This window comes from Mastigoproctus giganteus, chromosome 8 (genome assembly GCF_048544385.1).
Source record: "Mastigoproctus giganteus isolate SK-2022 chromosome 8, ASM4854438v1, whole genome shotgun sequence".
NCBI classification, from domain to species: domain Eukaryota; kingdom Metazoa; phylum Arthropoda; class Arachnida; order Uropygi; family Thelyphonidae; genus Mastigoproctus; species Mastigoproctus giganteus.
The window spans coordinates 203744430-203771869 of record NC_143582.1 but is presented as its reverse complement, the minus strand read 5'-3'; the positions used below and the strand labels follow the sequence as shown (position 1 = coordinate 203771869).

At 38.4% G+C, this 27440-nt stretch overlaps 1 protein-coding gene across 3 annotated transcripts in view; it reads left to right on the top strand.

Annotated features, from left to right (window-relative positions):
- The first annotated feature begins 6628 nt into the window (after positions 1 to 6628).
- Positions 6629 to 27440, top strand: part of LOC150082208 (uncharacterized) — a 285622-nt gene continuing 264810 nt past the window's right edge. For 2 of the 3 annotated variants that reach the window (XM_090379172.1, XM_090379169.1), the window contains exon 1: positions 6841 to 7383. In XM_090379172.1, coding sequence (XP_090235298.1) covers positions 7237 to 7383 — 147 coding nt within the window. In that variant the 5' untranslated portion in view covers positions 6841 to 7236. Of the gene's footprint in view, positions 6653 to 6840; positions 7384 to 27440 lie in introns of those variants that run through there. The other variant, XM_090379171.1, reaches the window with a different exon arrangement.

The following is a 27440-nucleotide window of genomic DNA, read 5'->3' as shown; positions in this document are numbered from 1 at the left end:
CATGAGCTGAATTTAGGGAACAATTTCGACATAGTTTATTTGGATTTTAGCAAAGCATTTGACTAGGGCCCTCATGAGAGGTTGGGATTACTGATAAGATTCTAATATGGATTGCTGGATCGCTGCAGGGCAGAAGGCAGAGGGTTGTGGTTATGGATGTTCTTCAGATTGGGGGTAACATCAGGAGTGGGGTCCCTCAAGGATCGGTTCTTGGATCACTGTTGTTTGTGATTTTCATAAATGATATCGATAAAGGGACAGAACGCGGGAGGTCAAAATTTGCAGATGATATAAAGATTGGCAGAGTCGTTAATGATCAGTGCCAAAGCCTCGCGCCTTCGGGATGACTTTAACAGACTTCAAAGATGGTCAGAGAAGTGGCAGCTTTTTAATACTGCTAAATTCAAGGTCTTACATTTGGACAATAGTAACCCACGAATTAATTATACACTTGGCGGAGTTGAATTAGAAACAGTGGAGGAGGAAAGGGATCTGGGAGTTACAATACGGGCAGATATGAAGTTTTCTGAACAGTGTAAACTGACAGCCAGGAAAGCCCATGATGTACTTTCAATGATTTATCGAACGCTATCCTGTAAAGATAGGGAAGTCATAATCCCACTGTATAAGGCAATTGTGAGACCACATTTGGAACACTGTGTTCAAATCTGGAGACCTCACGGAAAAAAGGCGATTATGTGTACTACAGAGCTTGGAAACCAGGCACCTCAGAGGTGACCTGATTTAGCTTTACATGGCTCCGAGAGGGATTAGTAAAATGAATGAATGTGGAATTCTGACTGTTCTAAACAATTAGTCTGCGCGGGTAGCATCGTCACCGTCCTCCCCACACCGGGTGGAAAATTCCCCAGTTCGAATCCCGTTGATGACGCGAGGAACTTTAATGGGCTTTTTTTCCATTCCGTGGCTGAGTTAGTCGGTCTCAGGCGTAGACAGCATGGATTTTTTCTCCAGAAACGGGTTTTTTCGTTCAGCAAAAAAGGCAAATCGACCAAAGAACACGCAATTTACAGACACAAATACGGGTTTATGTAATGAATTACGGGGAACACTAATATAATAATAATAATGTTCTAAACAATTCGTCTGCGTGGGTAGCACAGTGGTATCGTCACCGTCCTCCCCACACCAGTGGAAAAGGCCCGGTTTGAATATCGTTGATGACGCGAGGACATTTATGGGCTTTTTTCACTCCATGGCTGAGTTAGTCAGTCTCAGGCCTAGTTAGCAAGGTTCTACCCCGGAATCCTGGGTTTTTCATCCAGCAAAGCAGGCAAATCGACAAGAGAACACGTGCAATTTACAGACACAATACACATGGATAGTTGCCATTACATTTCCAGGTGACCCTAATAAAATAGTTTAGTTTTGTTCTAAACAATTCCAGAACTTGTGGTCATAAATTCAAATTACAGGCCTTGAGTTTTAGATTAAATTGTGGAAAGTTTTCTTTTAGCCATCGAGTAATTGAATACTTACCTGTGTGAGGAGGGAAGCATGCATTTGTGTTTTCTTATTTACTTGGTTGGTTTTCCTTTTCTTCTTTTTTTTTTTCCAGTGTAGCAAAAGCCTGTCACTTCCTTGCACTATATGGCGAATAGCATCACTATTTTAAGTGGATAGCTGGAATAAATTTAAAGAACTAGACAAATTGTTGGAAGGGATGGATAGGTGAAATGAGAATGTTATATTTATTTATTTTTTTGTTGATGCTGTCAGCTTGCTTTCTTGCATCATATGCCGTTATCAATGTAAATGCTAATATTAAAATGTCCCAAAGTCATTCAATTGAATTCACAACTCTGCTCTTGGCCAAAAAATGGTTGATTCACTACATAATTCTCTTCAAACCACCATTGTACTAACGATGCTTTTGACATAAGAGTATAATGCTAATAAGAATTCGACCCTCTCAAATAATTACCGCAATGCAGACAACTCAAAGTTTCTCAGAAATCCACAAAAGGCAGCTGCAGTCATGGTTCCATTAAAGAAAACCAGCGGATAACCTCCAAACACGTAAAATAGCCTCATATTATCACAATATCCCTCCGTAGCCGAGTGGTCAGGAGCGGGAGTGCAGTAGCACACGCTCTTTGAGTAGACCGGGGTTCAAGCCCCTGAATACGTTCGATCTGCCAACCCGCACTGGACCAGCGTGGCAGATTATGGTCCATTTCCCTCTGCATGAATTGTTGAGGAGGCTTCCATCCTGCAGTGGGTTGATAATGGCTGCACTTTACCTTTTTTTTATCATCACACGCAACATTATTGTCAGTACAGTTACGTCTTTTCCCGCTGGTACCATGGGGGATGTAATCATCAGCCTTCCCACCACATTGGTTGGAAAATACCTGGATTCGAAAAACGTTCATAACGCAAGGAATTTTTAGAGGCTTTTTCACAACGTAGCTGAGTTAGTTGGTCTTAGGTGAGGGTTGTATAGGTTTTTTTGCCAAAAACTCTGGTTTTTCGTCCAGAAGACAGGAAAATCGACTGCAATGTACACCCCATTTTGAGGACATAGCTTTATAACGGCTTTTACAAACTTGCCACTATATAGTCTTCATGGGTAGCACAATTTTCCTTTCAAACCGTTATCACTTGAGATAATTGCTGTCACATCCAGCAATAATACATTATGATCACTACTTACTAATGGTTCTTTAATGGCAACATTTTTAATATCATTTTAATGCTTGATAAAAACGAGATCAAGGGTGTTATTCTACACTGTTGCATCTGTAATATGCTGACAGAGGCAGTAACAGTAATGTGATCAAGGAATATACTTCTGGTGAAAAAATGTTTTTCCCACAAATCCCACTCTGAATCTGGAAAATTAAAATGCCCCGTAATAATGTACGCTGAGTGGCCACTTTATTAGGTACAACCGCCTAATAGCGAGTAAGTCTCACTTTAGTGCTGAAATCATCCTGGATTCGTCTTAGCATGGACTGAATAAGGTGTAGAAAGTGGACCAGAGGGATGCTGATCTATGTTGACTCAACTGCTTCCGACAGTTGTTTAAAACTGGATGGTTGTGGATTCCGAAGAAGTCATTCCAATTCATCCCACAGGTGCTCAATTGGATTGATACCTGGTGATTGGGGGCCCCTTGTGGTAGGTTAAATAATTCTGGCATTGTTATTAGGCACATTATCCTGTTATAATACCTCATCTAGCAAATGGATATAATGAAGCCATGTTCCTGATATGAAACAATTTCCAGATAATGTTGCTACACTAGTATTAGGTGATGCAATGTGCAACAAGTCATTCCCGACATCATTACACAGCCACCACCAGCCTGCATTAATGACATCTCTCAGGATGAGTCCATGGACTTGTGCTGTTTTCTTCGAATATCAGTGTGAGTATCGATGGGCTGTGCATTACCAAATTCACGATTACTGTTGACTGGATGATATTTGGTTATTAGGCCAATCTCGATACTCTCGAGATACAGTCGTACGTTAAAACCTCAACAGAGATCCAGTTTTAAAGCTACTTATACCGACGCATCCGACACCGACTACGACGCCATATTTGAAGTCAAATCGTCATCATTCTTGTTCATTCTCGCACTGAATTGCAGATCGTTATTTATTTGTCCCCTAATTTTATAGCGCATGGTACAAACACGTGATCTGTTAAAGAAGGGATGCTCCATTTCGTCAAAAGGATCGGTGTATCTAATAATAATATAAAAAAAAAAAAACTGCCATGTTAGGATCATCTGAGAACCAATTCATCTGTCCATGTGCAATATGTCCATAAATTGTGTTTCGTTGTTGATTTGCCTATTTTGCTGGACTAAATACCCGAGTGTTCCGGGGGAGTGGCGTGGAAACCATACTGTCGATACTCGAGACCGATTAACTGAACCACCCAGTGATGAAAAGCCTATAAAAGTTCCTCGCATCAATGATGGGATTTAAACCGGACCTTTCCCACCCGGGATGATTACCGTGCTACTGTGTGGACTGTTTACCTAATAAAGTGGTTACTTCGTGTATTCAGCACAGTCATCTACATATGTGCTGATGACTCTATTCATCTGCACAGGTCATCTACACATGCCGATCTCAGGTTCCAACCACTTATGCTACCCCCAACCAAAGCTGACCTAATAATATGCTTAATCGATGTGCCTTGCATAATATGATGAAGACAATGTAAATATTGTGTTTATCATATTGGAATTCTACATCCATTCTATCAGAATTACACCATTTCTGATATTTCTATTTCTTTCTATGCATTTATACCGTACCCTGATGGCCAAAAAAGTCTGGAATCATTAGAGGATACTAAAAAAAAAAAACAAAAAACCAAAACTACTTTATTAGGTAACCTGGAAAATCGCTTTCAACTTCTGGTCGATTTGCTTGTTTTGCTGGACGAAAACACCCAGTTTTTTCAGGCAGAAAACCTTGCTATCTATGCCTGAGACCGACTAACTCATTCACGGAGTGAAATTAAGCCCATAAAAGTTCCTCGCATCATCGATGGGATTCGAACCCGAGCATTTTCCACCTGGTGTGGGGAGGACTGTGGCGATACCAGTGTGCTACCGCGCAGACTAGAGGAGTGGGGGGGGGGTACTACTACTAGTATTATACAGTGGTGTGCAAAATTTAAGGACCATTCAGGTTTTCAGCTGTAACTTCTCATAGGAGTGGCCTGGATATGGGAAGAGCACACCAAAGGAACCTCGTGAGGTACAGAAATAATGAAGGAAACAACACCGACACAACAACGAAAACATAGCGATATAGAGGGACTTTATTCAAAAATGGCAAAATAGCACTAGCTGCCATGATACAGATGCATCACTGCCAAAGATGGAACAAAAATAAGAGGTGGTCCTCAGTAGGAGATATGGCCACCCCTAATGTCGATGCAGGCTTTGCACCGCCTGTCCATACTTAGAACAATGTTGTTGATAATTTCTTGCGGTAACATCGCCCATTTCTCTGTCAGCGCCATCTTCATCTGGTCAACATTTTCTGGTTGGTGTGGACGTGCCGCTGGGCGTCTCCCCAGAGCGTCCCATATGTATTCGATGGGATTTAGATCGGCGGTGGAATGGGGAGGCCAATTCATACGAACAATGTCCTCACTTTCCAAAAGCAAAAGCTGCAGTGCGATGGGGTATTGCGTTGTCATCCATAAACACGAACTTGGGGCCAATGGCAACTCGGAACAGACGCACTTGGAGAAGGATAACCTCAGTACATCAGCGTGCATCGGTTATAGTACCGCCTTCCGGTATCTGGAGTTGTGTACGTCCATCCAAGATAATGCCTCCCCAGACGAGAACATCTCGACCGCTATATCGATCCCTTTCATTGATGTTTGCAGGGTGATACCATGTGCCAGCCTCTCGCCAGATTAGCTGACGTCCAGAATCGCTGCTGAGACTGAATCTACTCTCATCAGTAACGAGTACCTTAAGTAAAGATTTTGTGGTTTTAACCTTTAGAAATAGTGTTGGTCCTTAAGTTTTGCACACCAATGTATTAAGGTCACCTAGAAAGTCCCTTTCAACTACCCATGTGTATTTTAGCTGGTATCTAGTCGATTTTTCTGCTCTGCTCCCTCAAAACTATTATTATTATTTTTAGGCCACCTGAATAATTAAATTCATCTGCTATGCTGTGTGTGTCTTATGTCTCTTAATTGTGTCTGTTCTATGGTCGATTTACCTGTTTTGCTGGATGAAAAATCACAGTTTCTGGGGGATAGACCTTGCTACCTACGCCTTAGACCGATTAACTCAGCCACGGAGTGAAAAAATCCCATTGAAGGTCGTCGTGTCAACGACGGAATTTGAACCCGGGCCTTTTCCACCAGGTGTTGTGAGGACTATGACGATACCATTGGGCTACCCGCGCAGACTGTAGAGGGTATAACCAACTACAAGCCATGGTACATTCAATAAACATTTGTTTATTAGTCATTGACCAATAAATAAATCTTTATTGAATTTACCATGCGTGATGCTTGCAGTGATCGCCACTAGCTTGATCCTGGCATGGATCGTCACCGGGCTGCCTGGGCTAGTCTGCACCCGCTGAATAGGCATCCTCAGTTCTTAGGAACTGACAACTCAGTTATGGCCCTCGCACCCAATATGAAAGATTGAGTTGGGCCCAGGCGAACATAGCAAGTTTTTTCTCCAGGAAATTCGGGTTTTTCGTCTGGCAAAATAGACAAACCGCCAGGAAAACACAATAAATTTATGGACATAATGCACGTGGGTTGATGAGATTGTTCTCAGTTAACCTTAATATGGAAATGTAGACAATATGAAAGATGCCAAAATTTATACACGCGGTGTTATACTGGATCGAACTGAAATTTCCCGTGCGTTAGAAGGAGGATACATATTTACATTAGGAAAGTTTGTTCATTATTATTTCTTTAAATAACTGCCAATGACACCATTATTAACAACAAGACAAGAACGGAAACTAAAAATAAAAAGTTTAATTATCAGATTAGTCGGTCTCACTTTTCAAGTGAATGAACTCCTTTCTGGAATGGGGACAGGAAAATAATCGAATATGATGCAACAACATTTTGTTTTGGGGAAGCATATCACAACTGTTGATAACAAGAAAAGGTAAGTTTCTTTCATATTCATTTTATATCGAAAAAATGTTATATTTGTGAACGGAAATAAATTGTGTACAGTGTACACAATAAAAATATTTACTTGAAAATTACGCATATATCACATAAAATGATATTTACGTCATCATTTTTTTTGTTTTCTCCCTTTGGCTAAGAAAGGAAATTCGTTTTTTTTATTAGCCGAGAACGAAGGCATCTGTTTGTAAACGAAGTCGCAATGATTTGATTTCTCGGTGTGTTGCAACAAGACGTACACAGCTGAGTGGCTGTTGAATATTGTACATTTTTTTTGGGGTGTTTTGGGTATACTTCCCTCCTGTGGATTTTAAATTGTGAAATGTGATTCGGAGGAGAAAACGCGAAACGTTGTGTTTACGTTTTGTCTTCTGCGAAATGTGATACGTTATGGTTGAACTCTTAGTAGTTAATAGAAAAATGCATACAAAATGCTAGTGTTTTGTAAGTACATTCGACAGCCTTCTTAATAACCGTGTATTTGTACAGTAACTTATTTTTGCGAAAGAGTTTTCTTTTCTTTTTTTTTTCTTTGGACGTCATTTCGAACAAAACGTAATGAGAATATCTGCAGATCTTATAGAGGAAGATGGATATTGTGCGGAGGAGAACAACCAGTTAATAATAAAGTTGCATCCGCCACCAATTCTTTGTACTCTACCATTTCCAGTTGAAGAATTATCATGGTGTGAATTAAAGAATTTGGTCAGTAATGTGTGAAAATTTTAACGATTTTTTTTTTTTGTTCATATATTTTCGTTGTCGTAGTGTATACATTTAAAATTATTATATGCAGAAGTTAGCAAAGCATGTTATGGTATCCATTAGCGTGAAAAATATTGATAAATACAGCTCTGCTGTATAAATTCGTATTGATTTATTTAGGCTTAAGATTACAGTGAAATAAATAATCAGTAATTGAAAAATATATGTATAATTTTTTTAAATTAAACGTGATTGTTGGCATGTGATGTTTATTTATTTGTCAAGCAAACAATGATTGATGATATTACGTCAGAATTCATTTTGAGGTATACAACTCCCAAAAACGAATTTCTATAAAGAACCAATATTACATATAGAATATATTCTGAAGGTCTTTGGAGAACGATGATTAGTTGTTGAATATTTAAATATAAATAGCATTTATCAAGATAGAGGTCATATGTTATTTTCCAAGTGGTTTTAAAAGTATTATCTAAGGTAGTGGTATGAAATCCTGAATTGATTTAAGCCCTTTATTTAAATGACGTAGGTTGGATAAACTGTATTTTTTTTAAGAGAGCCAACTTTTGTTAACCCTTCAGATCATGCCAAATTTTCTTATTTCTAGTATTGATTAGAATGTGAAATTTTTCAAGTTCAGAAGTATCTTGGAGTGGGGGGTACGAGGTTGTGTTCTAACCCACCTAGGCTTAACATGGTTTCTAGTTGATAACTTATTTCATGGTAGTCAGCCCCATGGGTTGTATTATTTTGTGTTGATCTGTTCTCCCTATTTTTATATTTCTCTTCATAGCAGTTAAATTATATTCAGATCCACTGAATAAAAGAGAAGAGTTAAAGATGTCAAAGACATGGAAATTTCCTAGATTTGGGTTGATAAATCCTGTTGAAAATAGAGATTTATGGTAGTGGTATGTTATGCAAAGAAGTAGGCTTATACAGGATCAGCCAAAAAAAAAAAAAAAACCCTGTGTATATTATCTGGTATGCCCCTCTATAATTTGTCAGTTCCTTCCTTAACCTTTGATTAGGCACTTTGGTTGATTTCACTAAGCAATAACAGAAACTTTTTTGTGAATTTTATGTGAGTTTTTGAAAAAATTGTGAATTTTAGTATTCCTCACCTATAGCAGATGACCCCAACTGCATCATCATTTATTTTTTCATTTGAGATGTATAGCCATAAAAAGTTCCTTATGACTCCATTTTGGAGTAGGAAAAAAAGGCACCCATCATATTAGTTTTCTATAGAGTTTAGTTTTGGTTTTGTTTTCCTATGCTTCTCAACTGAAATATCTTTAAGGCAGTCAGAGAAATAATTTTTTTTAGATAATAAGACTGTTGTTTCTAAAAATAATTTGAAATCTTATTATATAATATGCTCTCAGAATTATAAATAATTTTTAAAATTATCATTGCTATTTTTTCCAGAAAACTTGAATGTTGAAATCTGTACATCAGTGTCCTGCCTCTGTAATAGTTTTGATGCATCCAAAACTATTACAGAAGCAGGCACATTGGTATCCTAATTCCTGGAAGGTTAAATTTATTCAAACTCCGCTTCTACAGCAACAGATAAAGTTTATTCCAACAGTCATTTAAATACTTTCTCATTGAAAGCAAATTGTTGCGCAACCAATGTCTACAACCAACTTTTTTTCAATTTAAATTTATGTCCCCTTATCTGTGTTGTCCAAGCAAGAATAAGGATGCCATCAACATTTAGTTTACTAAATTCATTTAAAGCCTTAAATACTTCAGTCTGATCTTCTTGCAGGTAACCTGATTGGCCCCGGGTGTCAAGTTTCCAGATGCTGTAATTTGAAAAATTGAAGGCTTTATTTCTGCACCTATTACAACAGATTTATATCCTTTCTAAAAATGAGTTGTCCTGACTTGTATGCAGTAGTTCAGGTGCAGCCTAACTATTGCCTTATAAATTAGGTCATCATTTCCTTGTCCAAGCTAGAAAAATTGTGTATCACTAACAGAACCCCATGAGCTGGCACTTCATATTGGACTCTACAGTTAACTCTAGGTCTCTTTCATTCTCTGAACCCTGTGCACTTTGCCCATCACGAAAAAAAAGAGCAGCACCCATTAATACAACTCTGTTTTCTGCTACTCACCCATCCCTTTAATCTATTACAGTAACTTGTCCTTAATGTCAGTCACACTGCTCAAATTTATACAGTAGTCTTTTCTAGTATGAACCAGAGCTATAATGCTCAATACGTTGTACGTTGATACCAATATTTGTAAAAGAATAAGAGACTTCTATTCAGTAATTTTCATTCCTGTGGTCACGACATACGTTTGAAAAGCATTGTCAGCTTCAGGAAGGAAAATCGTTTTGCAAATATTTTTTGTTAAATTAATTTTTTACTTGATTTTTAATTGTGTTCAATTGATTGTTAATTATTTTTTACTGTAATGTAAGATTTTTGATTTTTTAATTGTTTTTGTTTTAATTTCTGGAGAGTATCATACGGAAGTGTTCTACAAATCATATTGAGGTAAACTTCTCTTATTCTTTTACAAAGTAGTCTTTTCTGTGCAACACTATCAAAAGTTTTACTGAAACTTATGCGATGTTAAGCATATTTTTTACATAGAGTTCCTTTATTACTGTGCCATAATAGCTAATCATTGGTCATATAACTGCATTCCCATTAGTATGATCCTGCAGTACTTTAATCACTGACTCCATTATTTTCCCTGGAAGAGAAGTCAAGCTTACAGGTCTGTAATTACCCATTTTGCCTTTTGATCCTGTTTTGTGAACAGGGGATTAAAGGGCATTCTGAATCCAAGGATGCTCCCATAATGATGGTTAAAGGTCAACTTACATCTTTTGATGCTGCGTTTAATAATTGGATAAATTCCATCTGACCACCCACAATGTGCCTTATTCACTTTTAGCTTCAATAATTTTTTTTTTCCATTTTCCTTTCAGTTTTCACAAAATAAATTAGTTCTCAGTTATAACTTGGTATACATTTGATATTCCCATTCATGAATGTAGGTGCAAAATATTTATTAATTTTGTCAGCAATCTTAACAGAATTGTTAATATTTATGTCATTGCTATCCAGTGGGCCAATGTCGTTCATCCTTTCCTTTTAGTGTTAACATGTGCAAATAATTCTTTGCTACTTTTCTTTACATTTTTAGTCAAAGGCTTCTTGTAATCTGCCTTAGCTTAGTCCTCTTAGTGACATTACTTCAGACTAGTTTATACCTGCTCTAGGTTTCTGTGTCCTCTGATAATTTATAATTATTCCACATAGTTTTCTTCTCTGGTATATCTCATCAGTTCATCTGACATCTATTTAGGTCTACACGTTGAACGGTCTCTCTTAGTTGGTATAAAAAAAGCTTCATAGCTTCTATGATTACATCCCTGACTGCTTCCCATTTAGAATTTGCAGTTGGTAACATTATGTTAGTACCACTGAGAAGAATTTAAAAACTGTCTCAGATCATTGTAGTCACTTTTACAAAAACAAAATCCCGTCTTTTTACCCTTGGCAGTAGTTATATATTTAAGTAAATCCAAATCAGTACATTGTGATCACTGCCACTTAGTGATTCCTTTATCTGTTGATTGTTAATGCATCACTCCTGCTAATCAAATCAAGTGTATTGCTTTCTTTTGTTGCCTTGCTAATATGCTGGTGTAGGAAACAGTTGTCCAGTGAATTAAGTGAAGTTCTTTGATAATAAGACATTATTATAAGCAGGGCTGTAATGGAAGGTATACGGCATATACCTTCTGGATTTTTCTAGGTGAATATCATACACCTTCTGGTTTTTGAAAGACTTGAAAAAACAAATATTATTAAAATATTTCCTGAAAATTAAAAAATAAATTTATTAGAATTTGATTCTTAGGCAGTACTTATAGTTTTATTATTTTTAATATACAGGGTGATTCAGGAGGAATCTTAAATATTTTGGGAGGTTATAGTATCGATTATTCTGAGTAACAAAGTTCATATAAACATGTGTCCAATTCTCAATGGACATAGAAATACAGCTGTTGAAAACTGGCATGCACAGCTCCCTGATTCAGATGTGACCAAGAAGCAGTTATAACCTGACACTGTTTGGTGTTAGAGGCGTTAAGAATGCCACACATCTTCACATATGCTGATATAGTGTTTGTCTACGTACGTTTTTTGTGGTTGTTGTTATTTGGTTTTTAGGAGCATTAGCAACTAAGGCCATATTGCTCCGTGGATATGCGGTGGTCATTCCCTGACCTCTCCGCATCCTCTGTATTTGGTGGTCACGGGCTTGAACCCCGGTCTAATCAAGAAGCGTGTGCTACGTACTGCTGCTCCTGCCCACCTGGCTATGGATTTGCCGTTTTTTGTGGTGGAAGTGCTACTGCTGCTTGTAGAGAATACCATTGATGGTTTCCTTAATGTAGAATACCCGATTCAAGAGTGTTTACGTCAAACTGCGTGAGACTGGTACAGTTCCCAACACTCATATTTCTTCTAAACATGCAAATAAACAAAATGTAGATGAAATAGAAATAGGACATTCCTCAGTCCGTAGAATGTAGTCCTACTATTAGCACACAAAGAATTTCTACACATATTGGTGTTCCATAGACAAGAGTATAGTGAACATTACTTGAGCACGGCTTGTATCCATTTCACATACAGCGGTTGCAACACCTTCAACCAGGAGATGATGCCCAGCGATTGGAATTTTGTCAGTGGGTAAATGCTAATTGCTGATTAATTCCATTAATACTGTTCAGCGATGAAGCTAATTTCACTCGTGACGGTATCAGCAACACCCGTAACTTTCATAGGTGGTCAGACGAAAATCCACATGCCAACCTGTAGAAACAAATTTTCAACTTCGCTTCTCTGTAAATGTGTGGTGCGCGGTATCATTGACAATCAGTTAATTGGGTCTGTTGTGTTATAAAATCGCCGTACAGGGCCCATTTACGTTGAATTTCTGCAAAACGAACTTCCACTACTATTGGAGGATGTTCTCTTGGCTACAAGGATTGGTATCTACTTTCAGCATGATGGAGCTCCTGCACATTATACCCGTCTGGTGATACAATATCTAAATTGAACTTTCCCTGAATGATGGATCTGCCGCAGTGGTCCTGTTCACGGCCACCAAGGTCTCCAGACCTCACTCCGTTAGATTTTTGTTTGTGGGGATAGATGAAAAGCGCAGTATACAAAGAAAAGGTGAATACAAGAGACAAATTGCTTGCTCGCATTTTGGATACTGCTGCCCTCATAAAGGAACCCCAAGACGACCTCAGAAGAATACGTCATATTACCACAAGAGTTGTAAAGTGCATTGAGGTTGGCGGTGGGATTTTCGAACGTTTATTGTGAACTCTAAAAAATTTGTCAATTATTTCCTTTTTGTATAATTCAAAAAGTCAATAAATACAAACAGTAAGTCATTTATTGTTCTTTAATACCTCTGGTATTAAAGAATGATAAATTGAACGGTCAGTGCTTTTGCACCATGTTTTGCTCGTAGTGAACTGTTCAAGTCAATAATTGGCATTGATTTAATTGTATCTGATATTGTGAATCAACCTTTGGTGAAGCGTTACTTATTCAAAGCAGTGCAATACCTTGTCAACTTGTTGTGAAGGTTGATTCACAATATGAGATACAATTAAAACAATGCCAATTATTGACTTGCAGTTCACTACGAGCAAAACATAGTGCAGAAGCAATGACTGTTCAGTAGTGAATCTTAAGTGTAGTCCCATTGCTTCATGCAAAATAATTGCCTTAGTTTATACTGTTACACACCATCAGACATCTCTCATATTGTAGACTTCATAACTGGGTTGTCACTATTGCAACAACAGGATATCTGTCCACCCACCGATGAGTAAGCCAACGAACTTTGAAATGGTGCCATCTGGGTGATGGTATCCACTGAGAATAAGTAACATTAGTCTTCTCCACTGGTGAAGCGTTACTTAATACATGGTCAGGTATTGATACCTGACCATGTATCAATATTTACTTCAGCTGACATCAGATTCTGCATATTTGCCTTACCTGTATTCGACTTTTATCTAAATATGTCCACTCATATCTGATGACAGCTTTACTACTTTTTATTTTATTTTATCTTATTTTATTTTTTTTTGTATTGTCTTTTACCTTATTATCAATAATTTTACTTTACAGTTCAGTCACCTCCTGTTGGCTTTGTAATTCAGCCCATAATTTTCTTAATTCATCATAACTTTTAGGATATTAACATTCTTTCACTTTTTACAAATCTACCATACTTCTTTTTCTGCTATCCTTGCCTTTCTAGTCACTGGCACTTTGTGTAATTTTCACCTCTGTCTACGCATACTTTATCTAATACGCACGCACACACACACACACACACACACACACACACACACACACACACACACACACACACACACACACACACACACACACACACACACACCGTATACCTTCTAGAATTCAATTAATAAGCCTGATATGCACAGTATTCTCTGCTTTTCATAACATTCATAGAGTATACCTTCTGCTAATTTTGCAATTACTGCACTAATTATAAGACATTCTGATATACTGGCCTACTCTGTTTGTCCATATAGCTATTCATTGTAGTCACCACAGTCATTTGGTCTATAACATACTCCTACTCATTATTATTTGACCAGTGCATATATCTGACCAAAGTGGCTCAACATTACACTGACCACATACTTACTGGTCTCTGCCAATCATGACTGTGAACTTTACAGTTCACAGTCATGCAAATATTGTCAAACAAACTGTCATTACTGATAGCTACTGCAAATCAAGCTATACATGTGAGATTTCAAAGTTTTTTTCTTTAACATGTTTTAGGTAATCTAATGTTATTAGTGTTTCTGAAATACCGAATTAAAAATCCTATTTTAGTAATTTAACTTTTTTTAAATAAGTTTCAGTTACCTAAAATAGGATTACATAGCCGAGTGGTCAGGAGTGTGAGTGCAGTAGCACACACTCTTTCAGTGGACCGGGGTTCAAACTCGTGACTGCTAAATACGATTAATATTTGTATTGATTGATTTATTGTAAACTTCACTGACCTGGTGGTCGTGCCAGAGCATAAACAAGAACATTTATCCCCTGGCATTTACTGCTGTGAAAGGAATTTGTCACTCACCATTCTAACACTTTATTTAGTATGGCAGAACAAATGAAGATAACTAAAGGCCATTTCATATGACTTTGCATTTTTTCAGAAGCTGATGTTTTGAAGCCATATCATGGTTTCAGTATGCCATTGTATCCATCCGCCAGGTGTTTCCTCTTCAGAAACTGTATAGCTATGGCAAAAATTGTGTTGCCTTCCTGTGTAGTTAAAAATACATATAGCTTAATTTAATAACATTAAAATTTTTCTGGTTCTGTTTATATATTTAGCATTAGTAGAGGCATATAGAATAGAATCTTTAATTGCAGCAATGATAGATGCAAGAAAGCTATGATGCAAGAAAGCAAGCTTATACAGCATCAGCCAAAAAAAAAGAAAAAAAAATTCCCATTTCACCCATCCATGTGCTCCAAAAGTTTATCCACTTCTTCCTTGAATTTATTTAAGCTATCAACTTCCACAACAACAGATGGAAGTTTGGTCCAGCAATCAACCATCCGCTGGCTAAAGGCAAATTTCCGCACATCTATTCGACAACTGTCTTTCCTCAGTTTCAGTTTATGCCCTCTCAGGTTTGTAATCTGAGCAAGAGGAAGAATCCCATCAGCATTGAGCCTGCTCATTCCATTCAAGGCCTTATACACCTCAATTAGATCACCTCATAGATGCCTAGTCTCCAGATGCTGCATTTGCAGAACTTATGCCTTTCTTAATAAGAGCACTCCTTTGTTCCCCTCAACAGTCTTGTTGCCCTTCTTTGTACTCAGTACTCTAGGTGTGGCCTGACCATTGCCTTGTACAACGGGATAATCACCTCCTTATTGCTGCTAGCAAAATTCCTGTATGTCATTGACAAGACCCCATGACCTACTCTGGCAGCCTGTCTGCACTGCTCAGAAAACATCATATCTGACTGCACAATTACCCCCAGGTTTCTTTCAATGTCCACAACCCTGAGTGTAACACCACCCAGTTGGTACATTTCTCTGGGGTTACTGCTACCCATTTGCAATACTTTGCATTTATCAATATTAAACTTCAGTTGCTACTTCTCAGCCCATCTGCCTAAATTTTCCAGATCCTGTTGTAGCAGCATACTGTCATTACCGTTATTAACAACCCTGCCAACCTTTGTATCATCTGCAGAAGTGGACATTAAGCTTGATATACTTTCATCAATATCACTGATAAATATACAAAACAACAATGGGCCCAACACCGAACCCTGAGGGACACCACCAATAGCATTAGTCCACGAAGAGCAGTGTCCATTGATTACCATTCTGTCTTCTCTCACTCAACCATCCTTTTATCCATTGTAGCAACTTGCCCTTAATGCCATACTGCTCCAATTTGTACAGTATTCTTCCATGTGCAACAGTATCAAATGCTTTCCCGAAATCAAAGTATATGATATCAAAATTATGTTTTGCATCCAATTTCTTTGGGACCACGTCATAGTATCCAATCAAATTGGTCAGACAAGACTTCCTCTTAACAAACCCATGCTGTGTTTGAATCTAGACAAGACTGCAGTCTTGTCTAGATGATCCTGCAATGCTTCTTTAACCATTGACTCCATTATTTTCCCTGGAACAGAAGTTAAACTAACAGTTAAACTGTCACCCTTTGATACCCCTTTATGAATTGGAGATACCTTTGTACATTTCCAGTCCATGGGGAGTTCCCCTGAGTACAAGGATGCTCTCATAATTATGGCTAAGGGTTTTCTTACTTTCTTTGCTGCCTCCTTTAATATAACTGGATAGATCCCATCCATCTGCCTTTCTTATGTTTAACTTTAACAATTTATGCTCAACTTTGCTCTCTCAGTTCATCATTCATTTAAAATGATAAACTTTAATAAAAATGGTATGTTTTAATATGATCAAAAATGTCTGTATATTTAGTATTAGCATTAGCATTAGTAGAGGCATTTGATGCAAGAAAGCAAGCTTATGCAGCATCAGCCAAAAAAAAAAAAAAAAAAAAAACCACTTCCACTTCACCCCTCTGTTCGTTCAAAATACCTGTCCAGCTTAGCCTTAAACTTATTTAGGCTATCAACTTCCACGACAAGGGATGGAAGTCTGTTCCACTAACCAACCACCCGCTGGCTAAAGGCAAATTTCTGCACATCTATCCTACATCTGTCTTTTCTGAATTTGAATTTATGCCCTCTCAGGTGATTATTCTGAGCGAGAGGAAGAATCCCATCAGCATTGAGCATGCTCAAACTATTCAAGGCTTTATACACCTCTATCAGATCACCTAGCTAGTGCCTAGTCTCCAGACACTGTAATTTGCAAAACTTAAGCCTTTCTTCGTAAGAGCACCCCTTTGTTCCATTCACTAATCTTGTTGCCCTTCTCTGTACTCGTTCCAGCAGCTCTACATCCTTCTTGAAATGAGGCCTCCACACCTGTATACAGTACTCTAGGTGTGGCCTGACCATTGCCTTATACAAGGGAATAATCACCTCCTTATCCCTGCTAGAAAAATTCCTATATATCATTGACAATACACCATGAGGTACTCTTGCAGCCCGTCTGCACTGCTCAGAGAACTTCATATCTGCCTGCACAACCACCTCCAGGTCCCTTTCATTCTCTACCACTGTCAGTGTAGTACCACAGAGTTGATACATTGCTCTGGGTTTGCTGTTTCCCATGTGTCGTACTTTACATTTGTCAATGTTAAACTTCATTTGCCACCTCTCAGCCCATCTGCTCAAGCTTTCCAGATCCTGTTGCAGCAGCATAGTGTCGTTAGTGTCCTTGACAACCCTGCCTACCTTTGTATCGTCTGCAAACTTGGACATTAAGCTTGATATACCATCATCAATATCATTTATAAATACAGAAAACAATAATGGACCCAACACTGAACCCTGAGGGACTCCACTAATAACATTAGTCCACGTCGAGCAGTGTCCATTGATTACCACTCTCTGTCTTCTCCCCCTCAGCCACCCCTTTATTCACAGCAGCAATTTGCCTCCAATGCCACACTGCTCCAATTTGTGCAGCAGTCTTCCATGTGCAACAGTATCAAAAGCCTTTCTAAGATCCAAGTATATAATATCAAAGTTATTCCCTGCATCCAGTTCCTTTGTGACTGCATCATAGTATCCAATCAAACTGGTCAGGCAAGACTTCCCCTTAACAAAACCATGCTGTGTCCGAGCTATAACTGAAGTCTTGTCTAAATGATCCTGCAGTGCTTATTTAACTAGTGCCTCCATTAATTTTCCCGGAACAGAAGTTAAACTCACAGGTCTATAATTACTTGTGTCAGCCTTTGATCCTCCTTTGTGAATTGGGGTCACATTTGCACGTCTCCAGTCTGTGGGTACCTCCCCTGAGTCCAAGGAAGCTCTCATAATTATGGCTAAGGGTTTGCTTACTTCCTCTGCTGCCTCCTTTAATGTAACTGGATAGATCCCATCCACCCCAGGTGCCTTTCTTGTGTTTATCTTCAACAATTTCTCCTCCACTTTACTCTCAGTTATTACAAGATTCTCTAGCTTACTGCTAGAGTTGAATACACCTCTGGCTTTCCCCTTGCTAAATAACTCCTTATGTGTGAATGTCGATGCAAAATATTCATTTAGTTTGTTAGGTACCTGAGCAGGATCATCAACAGTTGACCCATCGATATCAAGTGGACCAATCTGATTCATCCCCTTCCTTCTAGAGTTTACATAAGTAAAGAACTCTGCTGTTTTTCTTTGCATCCCTTGCCAAAGATTTCTCGTAATCTGCCTTCGCCTGCCTAACTTGGTTACAGATCAACTTGTATCTATCATAGGCTTCTGTGTCATGTGTTAATTTGTATGTATCCCATGCATGTTTCTTCTCTGCCATATGCCTCATTAGTTCATCTGACATCCATTTAGGCCTAAACCTTGAACAATATTTCTTAGTTGGTATGTAAAGCCTAGTAGCTTCCAAGATAAGTTCTTTGAATGCTTCCCATTTTGCATTTGCTGTTGGTAACATCATGAGTTGGTCCCACTGTATAGAATTTAAATACTGTCTCAGTCCATCGTAGTCGCCTTTACGGAAGCAATAACCCTTCCCTTTACCCCTAATGGTAGTTACCTCTTTGAGTAAATCCCACTTCAGCACACTGTGATCACTGCCACCTAGTGGTTCATTTATCTGCAGATTCTTAATGCATGAAGAATCACTGCTCATAATCAAATCAAGAGTATCACTCCCTCTAGTTGCCCCCCGAACATGCTGATGTAGAAAACAATTATCCAATAAATCCACAAAAGCCTTGCTAGTGTATGAGTGACCAGCTCCCAAATTCCAGTCAATATCTGGGAAATTAAAATCTCCCATTATAAGACTCTCTGATTTACTGGCCCATTCTATTTCCCTGTACAGTTTCTTATTATACTCATCAGAGTCATTAGGCCTATAGCACACTCCTACTCTCAATTTTGATCTCCCAATGCTTATGTCACATCAAACTGACTTGACACTGCACTGTCCAGCGATGTCCACTGGCTTCACTTCCTTGGATTTTATGTATTTCTTAACTAATAGCATAACCCCTCCTCCATTCCTATCCAGTCTATCCTTTCTGTAGACGTTGTACTCCCCAAATTCCAGTTCTGCATTCCTTATATCTGTGTGACACCACGTCTCTGATATTCCAACAATATCTGCCTTTGATGTTTTGAGCAATACTTCAAATTCATCAAATTTATATACTAAACTCCTAGCATTGGTGTACACGCAACTATACATTCACCTATTTCTATTCTTAGCTACCCATACACAACCCATGTGTTTACTTGTACCGCACTGACTCCCAGCAGTCTCTGAAATATCCTGTATCTTATTTTCCAGGCTGCGGCTCATTCCAATAGAAGCAGTGCAAGAATCTCTTTCACCTCTGCCAGTGGCTACTGTTAATCTATTCGTCCTTGTCTCCCCCCAAGCTAGCAGTTTTCCGACCCACCTAACACTGCCTCGATAGCATCAGCAAATATTCTTGCACCCTTTCTATTTAAGTGTATCCCATCCCTGTAGAAGCAATCTCTCCTGTTAACAAGTACAGTCCAGGCTGAAAAAAATTCTACCCCTTGAGCCTTGCACAATCTTTCCAGGGCCGAATTGATCGACAAGGCTCTCATCATATACTCCCTCCTATCGTGTCTGGGTAGAATTGCAGACACTTTCAAATTCAACCCTATTTCACGGCTTTTTTTCAACAGTGACCTGTACTTGTTAAGCAATTCTGCCGGTCTCCTACTCAATTTTTGAACATTTTTCATCATTCATGAAACAAAAATATCAAATATTTCAAATTTTCACTTTTAAACAATATATTGGTTTTAAAAACAAATTTTCAAGTGTGTTGTTTTTAAGTGTTTTATGCCCTATTTATGGCCTACCAGAAAAAGTATTAAATGAATTCTGGATGTGCAGGCACTAACTTCCCCCTTGTAGCATGAAACTTTAGCCACTTATTAAAATTTTTCTGTTTTTTTTTTTTAAAATCTGGAAATAAAATCAAATCCCCCATGCGCCTTTCCCTAATAATATTATCTAACTGCTTTTACATAATTTTTTTATTTTCATTTCAATATACTATGAATTACAAGGCATTAAATTTTTGTGTGGCATTTAACATGCACCAGGTGAGCAAAACCATCTACCTTTCTGATAGGCAAATCCCATTCCCACATGGTGTGTGTGTGTGAGATGCCAGAAACAGGTGTCCAATCTTGTCCATAATGCATTCATTTTGCTGGCTAAATGCAAATAGCTAATAAAAATAGACGTTCACATTGCATCTATGAGATGTCAATGAGTGTCTGTGTTTCAATCTGGGTGGGAAGGTCAGTGACCTTAAATTCTAAAAAAAAGTACAATAAAAACTATTATTATTATTGGTTTCTCTCATTTTTTTTTGTTTGATATTTTTTAATTGGGCTTGCAAATCATAATTGATAGATCACCAATTTCAATTCAGTAAAAAAGTAAAAAAATAATTTTTTTTAAAATTAAAACAAAAAAGGGAATCATTAGACACCAACAAAGTGCCCTGGTTACAATTGAGGGTGCAAGTGAGTGAAGATAAATAATGTATATTATAAATAACTGGTTTACAAACACTATAAATTAACTATAAAGAGTTATGAACAACTGGTTATTCTTTACCAATATTTGTTGGCTCTGAATGGAGCTGTTTTTCAGAACCATTGTAGGTGCTTTTTTTATATAGATAGAAAAAAAAAGAGTATTTAAAATGCACCAATTTTTAACAGAATGCAATTAAAATCACCCATTTTCTCTTTCCTTTACAAAATAGGCTACCACATTAAAAAACATAATTTGAGCATTCAACTGTAAGCTCTTTCCTTTCAAAGAAATACCACCACTTGCCTTTACTATCTTAACTTTTACTGTTTGATCTTTCAGTTACAAGAAAAGATCCAGTCAGAATCTTTTCTTGTAACTTTGTGTATTTTGTATATGCAAAATTCAGACTTCAATACTGTCATTTCATGTTAGGTTCCTCACTTCTCACTGCATTACGTTGAGAATTGTGGGCACCTATGAAATGTTATGTTATTAAATCAGATTAGGTTATCTAAAATGGGTTTAAGAAAAAATGCTTGGAAAAAAATCAGGGTGAATTTTGTCACATCAAATTTTATTTGTGGTAACTGTTAGTTTTATTAGTAACTGTTGTCAGTTATGATCAGTAGGAACAAATGCGAGACAAATGTCATTCTGAAATTTTTTAGAAAGTTTTGTGTAGCATTCAAAAATTCATTTAGTTAGCCCTTGCTGAGTTTTCTTCCATCTTTGCTAATATGTAACAATTAAACTAGAAGAAAAATTTTTCAAATGGATTGGGTGGCTTAGCCTCATGTATGATGGTGCTACCAAAATTTTTAGTTTGGGAGGCGGTAACAATAACTTAGAGCTGATAAGTTATAAAATATTTAGACAGATTGTGTTCATCTAATTTAAAAAAACATTTGTAATTCATAGTGACATGTTTATAGCAGATGTGGAGCACAGTCTGATTTTGGGTGAAATTTTCCCATCCTGGCACCCCCCCCCCCTTTCCATCCTCCACTCCATCTCAGTGGTAATATTGTACAGTCAGTATAGTATTTTACGCTCTGGGTGCACTTGTAATCCAAAGAACAGTGTATCTGAATAGTTAATACTGTTGCACATGGAAGATTACTGTACAAATTGGAGCAGTATAGCATTAAGGGCAAGTTGCTACAATGGAGAATAGGATGGTTAAGTGGGAGAAGACAGAGTGGTAAGCAATGCATACCGCTCTATGTGGACTAATGTTATTAGTGGTGTCTCTCAGGGGTCGGTGTTAGGCCCTTTGTTGTTTTGTATATTTATCAGTGATATTGATGAAGGTATATCAGGCTTAATGTCCAAGTTTGGAGATGATACAAAAGTTAGCAGGGTTGTTAATAACAGTAATGACAGTATGCTGCTGCAACAGGATCTGGAAAAGTTGGGTAGATGAGCTGAGAAGTGGCAACTGACGATTAGCATTGACAAATGCAAAGTACTGCATATGGGTAGCAGTAACCCCAGAGAAATGTACCAACTGGGTGGTGTTACACTCAGGATAGTGGAGAATGAAAGAGACCTAGGGGTAATTGTGCAGTCAGATATGAAGTTTTCTGAGCTGTGCAGACAGGCTGCCAGAGTAGGTCATGGGGTCTTGTCAATGATATACAGGAATTTTGCAAGCAGGGATAAGGAGGTGATTATCCCCTTGTATAAGGCAATGATCAGGCCACACCTTGAGTACTGTATACAGGTCTGGAAGCCTCATTTTAGGAAGGATGTAGAGTTTCTAGAATGAGTATAGAGAAGGGCAACAAGACTGATGAAGGCAACAAAGGGGTGCTGTTATGAAGAAAGGCTTAAGTTCTGCAAATTGCAGCTTTGGGATACTAGGCACCTGCGAGGTGATGCGATTGAGGTGTATAAGGCCTTGAATGGATTGAGCAGGCTCATTGCTGATAGGATTCTTCCTCTTGCTCAGATTACAAACCTGATGGGGCATAGATTCAAACTGAGGAAAGACAGTTGTAGAATAGATGTGTGGAAGTTTGCCTTTAGCCAGTTGGTAATTGATTGCTGGAACAAACTTCCATTTGTTGTTGTGGAAGTTGATAGTTTAAATAAATGTGGTTTGGTCACTCATAATTTGTGGGTTGGTCACTCATATACTAGCAAGGCTTTTGTGGATTTATTGGATGATTGTTTTCTACTGCATTATGTTCAGGAGGCAACTAGAGGGAGTAATACTCTGGATCTGATTATCAGTAGTGATTCTTCATGCATTAAGAATCTGAAGTAAAGTTACCACTAGGTGTCAGTGATCACAGTGTGCTGAAGTGAGATTTACTCAAAGAGGTAACTACCGTCAGGAGTAAAGGGAAGGTTTTTTGCTTTCGTAAAGGTGACTATGGTGGTCTGAGACAGTATTTAAATTCTGTACGGTGGGACCAACTGATGATGTTACCAACAGCAATTTCAAAATGGGAAGCATTCAAAGAATTAATCTTGGAAGCTACTAGGCTTTTCATACCAACTAAGAATTGTTGTTCAAGATTTAGGCCTAAATGGATGTCAGATGAACTAATTAAACATGTGACAGAGAAGAAAAATGCATGGGATACATATAAATTAACAGGTGACACTGAAACCTATGATAGATATAAGCTGATCTATAACCAAGTGACAAAGGAGGTTAGGCAGGCAAAGGCAGATTACGAGAAATCTTTGGCAAAGGATTCAAAGCAAAACAACAAAGACTTCTTTACTTATGTAAACTCTAGAAGGAAGGGGATGTATCAGATTGGTCCACTTGATATCGATGGTTCAACTGTTGATGATCCTGCTCAGGTAGCTGACAAACTAAATGAATATTTTGCATCTAGGTTGCTCATAATAGTGTTCTTTGGAATACTGATTTTCAAATTCATGATGAGAGCCTTATCAAGCAATTTGATCTTGAAGAGATTGCTCAGAGCTTGTATGGTAGAATGTTTGTGTGTGTGTGTGGACTTTAAACTACACTCTAATAGTGTAGTTTAAAGAATATTTGCAGATGCTATTGGGGCAGCTTTATGAAAGTTGTAAAACTGCTAGTTTGAGTGGATACACAGATTTGTTTAATAATGGCTATAAATGAGGCAGAATTAATTCTTGCGTTTTTTCTCCTGGGATGTTCCATAGCCTGTGAAGCACAAAATCAGGGGGTGGGGATTACAAGCCTGAAGAGTCTGCACAGAACTAGCAGTGGTAGGTGGGTTGGGAAACTGCTAGTTTGAGGGGATACACACATTAATAGTTTAATGACAGCCATAAACATGGTGGAATTGATTCTTGCATTGCTTCTCTTGATTGTGTATTAGCCTAGGAAACATGAGAGAAGGGAATGATTAGAAGGCCTGCTGGGTGGGGCCTCATGGAAATAGCAGAGTTAGAGTTCATAAAAAACAGAAACATGAACACATATTATTATAATATTACGAGCATAGTAAATAAACGTGATGAATTTGAATTATTGATTAAGTCATCAAATGCTGACAGAAAGTCAAAAAGGAGGTTAGGCAAGCCAAGGCAGATTATGAGAAATCTTTGGCAATGGATGCAAAGAAAAAACAGCAGACTTTCTTTACTTATGTAGACAGTAGAATGAAGTGGATAAATCACATTGGTCCACTTGATATCGATGGATCAACTGTTGATGATCCTGCTCAGGTATCTAACAAACTAAATGAAAATTTTGCATCGACATTCACACACAAGGAGTTATTCAGCGAGGGGAATGCCAGAGGTGTATTCAACTCTGGCAGTAAGCTAGATAATCTTGTAATAACTGAGAGTAAAGTGGAGGAGAAATTGTTGAAGATAAACACAAGAAAGGCACCTGGGGTGGATGGATCTATCCAGTTATATTAAAGGAGGCAGCAAAGGAAGTAAGCAAACCCTTAGCCATAATTATGAGAGCTTCCTTGGACTCAGGGGAGGTACCCATACACTGGAGATGTGAAAATGTGATCCCAATTCACAAAGGAGGATCAAAGGCTGACACAAGTAATTATAGACCTGTGAGTTTAACTTCTGTTCCAGGAAAATTAATGGAGGCACTGGTTAAAGAAGCACTGCAGGATCATCTAGACAAAATTTCAGTTATAGCTCGGACACAGCATGGTTTTGTTAAGGGGAAGTCTTGCCTGACCAATTTGATTGTATACTATGATGCAGTCACAAAAGAACTGGATGCAGGGAATAACTTTGATATTATATACTTGGATCTTAGAAAGGCTTTTGATACTGTTGCACATGGAAGACTGCTGTACAAATTGGAGCAGTGTGGTATTGGAGGCAGATTGCTGCTATGGATATAGGGGTGGTTGAGGGGGAGAAGACAGAGAGTGGTAATCAATGGACACTGTTCATCGTGGACTAATGTTATCAGTGGAGTCCCTCAGGGTTCGGTGTTGGGTCCATTATTGTTTTCTGTATTTATAAATAATATTGATGATGGTATATCAAGCTTAATGTCCAAGTTTGCAGACGATACAAAAGTTGGCAGGGTTGTTAAGGACACTACTGACGCTATGCTGCTGCAACAGGATCTGGAAAGGTTGAGCAGATGGGCTGAGAGGTGGCAAACGAAGTTTAACATTGACAAATGTAAAGTACTACATATGGGAAACAGCAACCCCAGAACAACGTATCAACTCTGTGGTACTACACTGACAGTGGTAGAGAATGAAAAGGATCTGGGGTAATTGTGCAGGCAGATATGAAGTTCTCTGAGCAGTGCAGATGGGCTGCAAGAGTAGCTCATGGTGTTTTTTCAATGATATACAGGAATTTTTCTAGCAGGGATATGGATGTAATTATTCCCTTGTATGAGGCAATGGTCAGGCCGCACCTTGAGTACTGTATACAGGTCTGGAGGCCTCATTTCAAGAAGGATGTAGAGCTGCTGGAACGAGTACAGAGAAGGGTAAAAAGATTAGTGAATGGAACAAAAGGTTGCACTTACGAAGAAAAGCTTAAGTTTTGCAGATTTTTTTTTTTTTTTTTATGTGAACCCCAAACACGAGAGGTATTAGAACCTATAGTACTTAGTACCGTGCATGGGTTGGAGGTTGAGAAGACGAAAGAAGATATTTGTTGACATTGGACTTGAACTTCTGTAGATTGTAATTTTCAGGAAATACGTATGAAGGAAGGTTGTTCCAGAAAACGGCAGTTGAATGAATAAATGAGGAAGATGAAAAGTTGGTTCTGTGGGTTTGAAGTTGGACAGTAAATGGATGTTGGCTGGTGGCGGCACGTGTTCGGACTGTTTTGAAAGAGAGAGCGGGAATTATAGAAGCCAATTCAGAAGAACAGTGCCCATGGAAATATCTGTAGAAGAGGCATGCAGCAGAAACAGTACGTCTATGAGAAAGCGAGTGGAGAGACTCTGTTAGAGATGAATCATTAATTAACCTAACTGCCCTCTTCTGAATGGAATCAAGAAGCCTGAGAGAGGTTTTGGGGGCACCACCCCAAATGTGGGAACAATATTCCATGGCAGGGCGGATTTGCGATTTATACAGAGTGAGCAGCTGTTTGGAAGAAAAGTAACGCCGAGAGCGAAAGAGAAAACCAAGTTTTTTAGATGCAGAGGAAGCAATATTTGTAATGTGCTTGTGCCAAGAGAGATTAGAAGTCAGGGTAATCCCCAAAAGAGATATATCCTTTTGCCTAGAAATTGGAGTGTCACTAAAGATAAGCATAGGAGCAGAAGAATCCTTTTTGCGAGATATAAGACAAGACTGAGTTTTAGAAGGGTTGAAATCAACTAAGTTGTCTTTGCCCCACTGGAGAATTACCTGAAGATCGGCATTTAAGGAATTGGTAGCAGATTTTCGAGAAGTTGAAGCTGATTGAGCAGGGCAAGGTTTCTCAAAATGGAAAGTTGAATGCAATGTGCTATCATCGGCAAAACTATGGATAGGATTTCCAGTCAATGGAAGAAGGTCATTGATATACAAGAGGAAAAGAGTGGGGGAAAGAACTGAACCTTGGGGGACACCGGCATTAGTGGAGAAGTTAGAAGACAGAGAGCCATCTACCATCACCCTCAGTGAGCGATCAGAGAGAAAACTGGATAACCAATTACTAAAAACAGTTGGCAAACCATAAGATGGAAGCTTGTTTAGAAGACCTTTATGCCAAACACGATCGAAAGCCTTTGAGATGTCAAGAGCAACTGCTTGTGTTTCACCGAACCTTTCCATTGAAGTAGTCCATAAATGGGTAACATAAGCCAGAATATCACCAGTGGATCGACACCGACGGAATCCATACTGGCGATCGTTGATCAGACGGAAGGTTTCTAGGTAGTTTAAGAGTTGGCGGTTAATTGATTTCTCCATTACTTTAGAGTGGCGCCTCCGTAGCCAGGTGGGAAGGAGCAGCAGTGCATAGCACACGCTTCTTGATTAGACCGGGGTTCAAGCCCGTCACCACCAAATACGGAGGATGCGGAAAGGTCAGGGAATGACCACCGCATATCCCGGAGCAATATGGCCTTAGTTGCTAATGTTCCTAAAAAAAAAAAAAAAAAAAAAAAACTAAACTAAATCCATTACTTTAGAAAGAGTAGAAGTAATTGCAATGGGACGATAATTGGATGGGAGGGATTTGTCACCCTTTTTAGGAACTGGCTGGATATGAGCAAATTTCCAAGCAGAAGGAAAAACACCTTTGGAATAAGAAAGTGAAAAAAGGCGGCAAAGAATAGGAGTAAGTTCAGGAGCACAGATTTTGAGA